Consider the following 10,148-nt stretch of genomic DNA (forward strand, 5'->3'; position numbering starts at 1 on the left):
CCGTCTGTAACATTTTCTTGGCCGCTAAAATGTAAAACATCTGGACTACCTTTACTGTTTGGATACGATGTGCGGGAAAAGGTAAGAATCATGTATAGTGGCCAATTTTCGCCTGTGTCGTCACTTGCCTGCACGCGACGCTGTGGAACCTCATTTCGGAGCAGCCCTCCGCTGTAGAGGTTTCAAATGGTTAAACTCATTACTATTAGACTTAATTAAGTCTGATAATGATGTACCGTGCATGTTCACATCATGTATACTGTACTTTACTTAAGACCATATTTGAAATATTTCATGTTTTAACATTTTGGACAAAATAGCCAATTTTACATCGAGGTGCCCAGATGTCCCTAGTTCCCACCTGTATCTGTTGGCATACCTCATACCTGCTGGAGTCAGGAGGCGATTGCGGGTGAGAAGCCTGCGTTGGCGAGGGTCTGGGAGCACTGGACCAAATAATTACCAGTGTGGAATAAAGTTGATCGGAACGGGAGGCTGGTGCGAGGCGACGTGATGTTGTAATATGGCACTTCTCTGGCTTTTTGTAATAATGTGTTTACCCCTAGGTATCACTTGTGTATTGCGTGAGTGGTATTTTATAGAATATAAAACTAAACAGAATAAACATATATAACCGAATAAACATATATATGTATATATATATATATATATATATATATATATATATATATATATATATATATATATATATATATATATATACACACACACACACACACACACACACACACACACACACACACACATATATATAACATTTAGCCTAAGGCTATTAACACATTTGAAAATATAGTACTGTCATTGTGGAATATTAGTTAAAAGTAAATAGCCTATGTAGGCTACACTATAATTAACAATAGGTCTGCACATCAAAAGAAGTTCAAACTTACATTCACACATACAAAAGTCAAAGTGGCCTATTGTCAGACAAAATCGCACACAAATAAGAGTGGACCTCAAATTGTATTTCCAAAATATAAATAACCAGAGTGAAATTGATGGAATGACAAAATAAAAAATACATGAATGATGTACAGGCGTACAACATGAATCAAGCTTGATAAATATTAATAAACACCAGTGGTGGAAAGTAACTAAGTATATTTACTTAAGTACTGTATAAGTCCAATTTTGAGGTAGTTTTACTTTACTGGTATATTTCCAATTTTCAGTAGCCTACTCTTACTCCACTACGCCTCAGAGGCAAATGTTGTACTTTTACTCCACTACAGTTATTTGAAAACTTTAATTACTAGTTACCTTGTAGATTTAGATTATTATTACAAAACATACATTAACCACTTGAGCCCTATCTACATTTCGGCCATTAGAAAATAGACGATCTACAAGCTCACTTGTAGGACTTGTAGGTCTGCTATTTTCAAAAGATTTCTATACATTAGAAAACTTGTGAAATGGGACATTCTGCATAAGGAGTACTTTCAACTTTTGGTATTTAAGTACATTTTTATACCAATACTTTTGTACTTTTACTCAAGTATATTTTTAATTCCGGACTTTTGCTTGTAACAGAGTATTTCTACATTGCAGTATTGTTACTTTTACTCAAGTAAAAAATGTGAGTACTTTTTCCACAACTGATAAACACATGCATATTTCTCTGGATGAAGTCCTCTTGCTTGGTGAAAAGTCTCGTTGACAGCTCAGCGCAGAATGAACTCCCTGGACGTATACCTTTTTAAATTGAAGTAAAATAAAGTTAATACTACTCGCATAAACACATATCAAACATTAGTCAGAGGCAGTTTTATCTCCCCAAAATTGGCTGAGACTATAGATGTCCAATAAATATATCCATAACTAATTAGATCTCATTTGAACCACGACAAAGAAGACCCAGCTGAACCAGCGGACACTTTCAAAAGGACTGGCCGCAAATAAGGCTTCTTAGACGGGGTACAGTGGTCTGATGGGCCGGTCATCTGCGGCCGGGTTAACAGCGGCTAGCCGGCTACACAAACGTCCGAAAGTTCGGTGCACAAATCAGCCACAGATTTGAAGTTAATTAACAACATTCAAGCCTAAAATAAATCGTAAAATTACATTCTGTGGCAAAACAAAAAAATAATTCAGACATTTCTTACCGCGGTCCGTGTCCGCCATATTGGTCCTGTTTTTCAAGCACTGGCGGACCGGTGCGGTGTTGCATTCTGGTAAATATGCTGTGAAAAGTCCACACGAGTCAGCTCTGATGGATCCTCGGTAAAGTGGGCGGATCAAGTTCACATACGGGTATTTGATCTGTACTTGGTCAGATGCAACTTGAGGATTGGAACAGTACTTGGGCAGCGACTGATGACGTATTACGAGTTCGCGAGGACGGGAGTAAGAACGGGTATTGAGAAACGGCTATTGTGTAACAGCAGCACATTTCCTACCTTGCTCAAGGGGATGTTTGTGATTGGTTAGCATCAGTTGTCAATACAAGGAAAGCATGAAATGAGGTTTGTGGAAGGGCGCTTGGGTGGCAGAGTGGTAAAAAGTCACTGCCCATGGTGCATCCGGCTTTGTCGCGCGTCTATATACAAACACAATTGGCCCGTGTTCGGGGGAAGACAACTCAGAAAGGTGTGTGGGGAGGAATCAATTGGCATAACGATTAAATTGGGGAGAAAAAGGGGTAAACAATTATTGGCTACTCTAAATTTAGATATTAAAAAATAAATACAAATAAATGAGGTTTGTGGTTGGCTGGCCTTATACCTGCCTCGCTGCACCGGTGAAAGTTTGCACACCGTCAAAATAGATACATTGACAATGCAATTTCCACGGCCCATGTGATCACTTTAAGGGGAGGTGCATGATACCCCCTTCTTCCCACTAGACCAGAGGTCTTCAACATTGGGTCTGGGACCTCTAGGGGGTCCTCAGAGTTACGACAGGGGGGCCACCAAATCCTTTTGTGAGATATATATATATATTTTTTTACAATAACCACTTGAACCCTAGCATCCCTAAATAGCAGATGTACAACCCCACAACGCGTCGCACAGTATTTCCTGTAATGAGATTTGGTGTAGAGGGGAAAAAGAGTATACCAAGTACAGAGCCAAAGGTCAAGTTTACTAAGTATTGAGGGTTTAACTGGTTAACTGATGTCAATGTGTATGAAAATACACATTGACATGAATCCAACATATTAATAGAAAAGATAAACAAACAAAAAACATACATTTACACAACACTGATGATAGTGCTGTCAAAAGAGTCTATGAAGCTATCTATGAAATCTATGAAAAAGTTTAATCTGCAACACAATCTTATACAATATGTAGCTAAGGGCTAATACACACTGTAGGATATTTGCCCCGATTATGCTGTCGGGGACCCTTTTTTGGCGCTCGCCAACAAAACCCCCGATCTGACTCAGATTGGGTTTTGATTGCCGAGGTTTTGCTCGGTGTGTGGGCAAGGCTCTGCGAGAGGATCTGCCCGCGATAATAGCACTCGGCGATGCCTTCTCAAACATTTCTAGATATCTAGCAGGTTTGATATTTGGCTCTGTTGTTGACTGGACATCATACAGTATGAATGAAGTTGGGATCACTCTGCGAGAGGATCCGTGCTACAGAGATCTACAGAGAGAGAGAGAGAGAGAGAGAGATAGAGAGAGAGAGAGAGAGAGAGAGAGAGAGAGAGAGAGAGAGAGAGAGAGAGGGGAGAGGGGGAGATTGAATGTAGACATAATATTCATATCTTGAAGCACGGTGCAGGATCAGTGCCCATACCCTAGGTGGGGTTGGCGAAAGGGCCTTTCTGTGTGGAGTTTGCATGTTCTTCCCGTGTCTCCTAGGGTAGGTGCCCTCACAAAAACATGCAGTAATCCTAGTCACTATACTGCCTCCCCCTGGCCAGCTGGGGCGCCTGATGGAAGGGAAAGGAACTGGTTGGAATAACATGTTCCTTCCACGCGCTACGTCCTACCAGGGAAACTCTCCCCTGTCAGGTGATAAGAAGGTCAGTTAGCTCTCATGCATTGAAGGAGGCATGAGCTCGGCCCTGGCCTCCCTAGGTTGGCAGAGGGAAGATAGTGCCCAGGATTACATAGACAATTGGCACTGGGTGTAAAAAATATGGGTTACAAAATCACGGGATAAAAAATTTAAATAGAAAAAAAAACGTTAGTGTAAAAAATAGACGGCAGGTTACACAGAAGTAGAACTTGGAACGGGGGGTCCGCTCATAATTCCAACGTCCCAATAGTCCGACAAACATTCGGTTAGTGTGAGGTTAGGGTTAGGGTTAGTTATAACGGACCAACAGGCCATCGGAATAATGACATGGCACCGAAATGGGAGGCATGACAATAGCTCAAAAGGGACAAACTAGGACTGTCAATACACACCACCTTGATTTGAATAAAACGAAACAATGTTATCCTGCAGACCTGTTAATTTATTATATGCACTGCATGTGTTCATACAATGAAGATGACGTTAATGATTAAATGAACACATTATTTCCAATCTGTGTGTGAATCACTTTAAATACATATTTCATTCGATGTTTTAGTTGCATTCGTTTCCTTTGATGAGGAAGAAGGTTCCCATGGCAACCCCCAGCAGACCCAGGGTCAGCCCCACCCCACAGAACACATCTGGACCCATGCTGGGCTGAGCTGGGATGTCATGGTCCACATCTGGAGAGAGAGACACACACACACACACACACACACACACACACACACACACACACACACACACACACACACACACACACACACACACACACACACACACACACACACACACACTTTATTTATGGACAACGTTTATTGATGACGTGATATTTGTGACAGAAGGGTACCAGCAAGAGTGAGAGGGAAGATGTATAATACAGTGAGTAGTGAGACCAGCCATGCTGTATGGTTTGAAAACGGTGGCACTGACGAAAAAACAGGAGGCGGAGCTGGAAGTTTGCATAATTGAGGATTCTCATTAGGAGTGACCAGAGCCTTCTATTAGAGAGTTGCGCCAATGAGGGGTCAGAAACAGCGTCGGTCACGTGGTTCATGTAGCTGGAAATAGTGAGAAGGAGCCGTCGACTTCAATGCATTCCATGAACTTCCGGTTTAGGGATTTGTCACTATTCGCCAGTGTATGTGTATGTAGAAGACCTGGCCCGAAGAAGTGAACGGAGTTGTCGTAACTCTCTAATAGAAGGCTCTGGGAGTGACAAGGAAGGACATGATCAGAAATATGACTACATTAGAGGATCAGCCCAGGTTAGAGGGTTTGGGGATAAAGAAGGCGAGGTTGAGATGGTTTGGACATGCATGTGTAGCAGGATGGGCGTTGTCTCCCACTCTGCCTATGGCCCATTCTCCTCCCACTAATCAGTGGGCTGATTACCTGCAGTATTTAACCAGCACACTCTCTGCCCCCGTTAGGTGTCTCCTCAGTTTGTATGTCCATGTCCTCAGACCGGTTCCCTTAAAACAAATCTGTCCCGTTGGGCTTCAGCTTACCACACTGTCCACGGCGTGTGCGGGTCCTTCCTGACATGTTTCCTCAAACAAAGCTGGCCTGTTGGGCTTCAGTATTTGTTAGTTCACTATGCATCAGCTCAGGTATGTCTCTCTATTTATTGTTTAGCAAGTGCCTGCAGTGTATAGTTATATGTTGTGGTCATGAACTTGACCGTTTTTTTTTTTGTTTTAGTCCCTTTCCGTCTCCCCACGGAGAGCCCTTCCCCTTCTGTTTAGTTCTGATGCTGAGGCCCCAAGTCAGGACCAGGTGACGCCTGCCCCAGTGGTGGCGGTATCCACTTTTCTTTTGTGTTCAACTTCTGATTAAAGTATTTTACAACTTTTCTTTTGTGTGCTGTGGCTTGGGGTGCTGTTATGACCCTATAGGGTCATATATGTATTTTCGTGTTAGTGTGTGTGTGTGTGTGTGTGTGTGTGTGTGTGTGTGTGTGTGTGTGTGCGCGTGCGTGCGTGCGTGCGTGCGTGCGTGCGTGTGATTGAGTGACTGAGTACCAGCTGGTGTGAATGGTGAATGAGTGGTGGCTGAGTGTGACTGGCTGATTGGAGCCTGTTGAGGATTGGCTCGTGTGACCAGGCTCGGGACTATAAAGATGGCTGTCCTCAGTACTTCAGATGTTTTCCTCCAAGCCAAGTTCTAAGCACCAGCACTTTGTTCAGTTTTAGGCCTGTGATAATGTAATGCATCGGGTATGTAGGGGTGGGTGACCTCTCTCTTTGTCATTTTAGTTTGTTCTATGTTTTGTTGAGAGTAGAATGTTTGTGTTGTATTTTGGAAGTTATGGTCCCCACCCTGAGGTATTGCACATGTGTTTTTAATTAACTGTAAAATAAATCCTGAATTCTTAGATTTTAACCCTGTGTGGCCTGTCTGAATTGGGAACTGGGTAGGAGGGAGTCCATTTTTATGTTATACCTGGTGACCTCTAGGCCGGGTCGTAACAGGTGCCACTGCCCTGGGCTGGTTAGCCAGTTCTCCCTTCCCCTTGGCAAGCCTCAGCATCGACCCAGTGTAGAGGTGCAATGTATGTTCTTGTTGAACCGCTCTCATACAGTTTTAACCTGTTTATGCCTCTTCTATGAACTGTTATCAGAATATTGGTTAAAGTGAAAATATTTTGGTACTTCATCCATGTGTCTGCCTCACTTTCAATATGTATTCAGGTGGTTTATTTAAAGTATTAAATTATTCAAAATATTAGATTATTCAAAGTATTACATTATTCAACCTATTTCCTATGGTGCAATCCCCTAAGTGGCGTAGTTGGCTACCCTTAATCATACCTCCCTGCTACTCATGAGAGGAGAGAAGAGGGGTACATTGGGAGAACGATGTTGAAGTTAGAGCTGCTAGGTAAGAGGAGAAGAGGAAGGCCAAAGAGGAGGTTTATGGATGCAGTGAGAGACGACATGCAGGTGGAGTGACCGAGGAAGATAGAGAACAGAAGCAGATAGAAACATAGGATTGATATGGAAACCCCTGATGGGAACTATCCGAAAGGTGAAGAAGAATTTTATTTGTTTACGTGTGGACAGTGGTCATCAGGACAGTGTTCTTACCCCACATCATGGTCTCAGGTCCAGGCAGTGATTGGTGGTTGACTGTACAGCTGTAGATGTCTCCCTGCTCTGGTCTGAACTTCACACTGGAGAACTGGTAGAAGGTTCCATCTTTCTTCAGGTACGGCACGGTGGTTGTGATGTCACTGATCAGGTTGAGGTTGTTCCTGGTCCATGTGACTTGAACCGGGGCGGGATAGAAACCAGTCACATGACAGATGAGAGTGTTGTCCACTCCCACTTGAACCTCGTCTCTGGTGTAGATCATGGTGTGAGGAGCATCTGAAGACACATAAAATACACAAAGACACAAAGAAAAAACAGGAGGCATATCAGTGGGAGCGTGTTACGGATCAAAGGTTACTTTGTTTTATCAACGGCTTGAATCTTTGTTCAAAATTATTTTGTTACACTTTATAATCATGGCCATGTTATGTTTTTATTCATCACAAGTTTTAATTGTATTCATTTATTACATAATTTTTCAAGTTTGATTTCAATCAATTGTTAAATGAGTCTACTCAGATAAGCAGCTATTCTCAAACTAATTCACTTGGTATTAACATCAGACAAATCTAAAATCTCTAATAAACCATTCCACATGGAATGTTCAGAGGTCTGTCTTTGATTGTCAATCAAACATCAGATATATAGTTAAAACATAGCAGGGATGTATTGAATAGATATTAAAGGTACGTACAGTAGATTGGTCTCCAGTTTGGTGGATACAGTCTGGGATTATTTTAAATTATAGTTTTTAGCAGTAGTTCACAATCTTGTCCCAGTAAAAGTAGTTAGGTTTAATATTACAACTGAACCCTGGATCAATGCAGATATTTTAAAGGCTGTCAAGTGAAGAAATGACACTTTCACAAAATCTGGTAAATCTAGGGATGAATATGAAACACTTACAAATGAGGTAAATAGAATAACTAGTGTTATTTATAGTAAATAAACTAGAATAGTTAATCCATGGTACTTTTAATTACATGTCACAGAAAGGGACACATGTGAAAGTTTAATTAATTAAAAAAAAAGTATTGTATGTAGATCCGCTGGAGCCTTTCTCCCCCTCCCCCACAAGTTACCCCACATGCTACCCTGTGTGTAATGGTCCAGGTGCCAGTGTACCCATTACCACAGTTATACAACATAATGTTAGATATCACAATAAATGGATTATTTGTAAATGGACACCGGCCTACTTGGGAACGATGCAAATTGGAAATGCATGCCCCAACCCGTTGTACTTGTTGTCAGAGAACCCTTTCACCCATTGTCAGAGTACCCAGTGTGGTACCACTACTATACGATCAATCAATTAAATATGGAGATACAGGGATTCCTGATGTCATCAATCTTACATATTGATTTAATTAAAACTGTACTTAATAATGCTAATTATGCAATGTGTGTGTGTGTGTGTGTGTGTGTGTGTGTGTGTGTGTGTGTGTGTGTGTGTGTGTGTGTGTGTGTGAGCCTGTTATTTTTCTTTCTTGAAAGATAACATGTTCAACATATTCATATTTACACCCATTCATTACAAAAAGTATTATTTTGAAAACATTTCAACATAGAACCCTAAAGGTTTCATATATATTTAAATGTTCATTGATGTCAAATTGATTAATTTAATAGTTGCATATTAATCAATTATTATTATTTTCCACAAAGCTTTGTTTCTCAAAACTCCATCACATCTCACTGTTACATATTTTTGTTTAAAGCAACAATTGACTTTAAGTCTAAGTTGCGCACGCACACGCACACACACACACACACACACACACACACACACACACACACACACACACACACACACAGACACACACACACACACACACACACACACACACACACACACACACACACACACACACACACACACACACACACACACACACACACACACACACACACACACTTTATGGGGTTCCAAAGTTTGACAACTACTGATTTTGTAGCATTTGTAGAATGGGCCTCAGGTCTTAAAGGGTTAAACATCATTCCAAGCCTCATTACACCTCACTGCTGACATCATCACATGTCCTTAAAACACACTGTGTGTGTGTGTGTGTGTGTGTGTGTGTGTGTGTGTGTGTGTGTGTGTGTGTGTGTGTGTGTGTGTGTGTGTGTGTGTGTGTGTGTGTGTGTGTGTGTGTGTGTGTGTGTGTGTGTGTGTGTGTGTGTGTGCGCGTGCGTGCGTGCGTGCGTGCGCGTGTGAGCCTGTTATCTTTCATTCATTGATGTCAAATTGATGTTCAACAGTTGTTGTGTTAATATAGTTAGTATTTCTGTACCTTGTTCCACTGGTGGGTTCTTCAGACCGGTGCGACGGCGGTTCAGGTTGATTTTGCAGGCCTCCTGATCACCCACAGCCCCTTCATAAGCTTCTTTTGGGTAGGTCATATGATCTACAAACTTAGGCTGAGGCTCCACCCCCTTCCTCTGGTTGAAGTCTGCGTACCACTTCACTTCACCATCCAGTCCATACATTTTTTCTTTATTTATGTTTTTATCTGTGTCTGAACAGCCTGTGACACTAATATCCTTGTGTAAGACTGTAAGGAAAACAAAGATGACATTAAATTAAATTACAAATAATACAAGCACAAATGTTTTTTTATAATAATATTCTGAAACAAATACAAATGCTTTGTTTATAATATTCGGCCTCCACCTTACTGCCTCCATTAGGAGCAGGTAAACACTGACGTGCAAGTACACAGCACAGTATTATGTTGAACCACACATGCACGCAGGCACACCCCCCTCCGCCCCACACACTAACACACACACACACGCATTCATGCAGTACACACACACATACATACACACGCGCGCGCGCGCACACGCACGCACGCACGCACGCACGCACGCACGCACGCACGCACGCGCGCACACACACACACACACACACACACACACACACACACACACACACACACACACACACACACACACACACACACACACACACACACACACACACAGAGCAATGGGTCATCTTCTTAAATGGACAAGGTGTATTTTCTTTGGATACTACAGTACTAGCTGTAGT

At 41.9% G+C, this 10,148-nt stretch overlaps 1 protein-coding gene across 1 annotated transcript in view; it reads right to left on the bottom strand.

The window, feature by feature from the left end:
• Positions 1-4,185: 4,185 nt before the first annotated feature.
• The window catches only part of LOC308104766 (H-2 class II histocompatibility antigen, A-U alpha chain-like), a 7,077-nt gene continuing 1,114 nt past the window's right edge, over positions 4,186-10,148 (bottom strand). Inside the window, exons 2-4 of the mRNA XM_080455288.1 lie at positions 9,388-9,648; positions 7,088-7,369; positions 4,186-4,681 (exon numbers count right to left, since the gene is read on the bottom strand). Coding sequence (XP_080311414.1) covers positions 4,551-4,681; positions 7,088-7,369; positions 9,388-9,648 — 674 coding nt within the window. The 3' untranslated portion in view covers positions 4,186-4,550. The remainder of the gene's footprint in view (positions 4,682-7,087; positions 7,370-9,387; positions 9,649-10,148) is intronic.

This window comes from Gymnoscopelus braueri (assembly GCF_963280865.1).
Source record: "Gymnoscopelus braueri genome assembly, chromosome: 17".
NCBI classification, from domain to species: Eukaryota; Metazoa; Chordata; class Actinopteri; order Myctophiformes; family Myctophidae; genus Gymnoscopelus; species Gymnoscopelus braueri.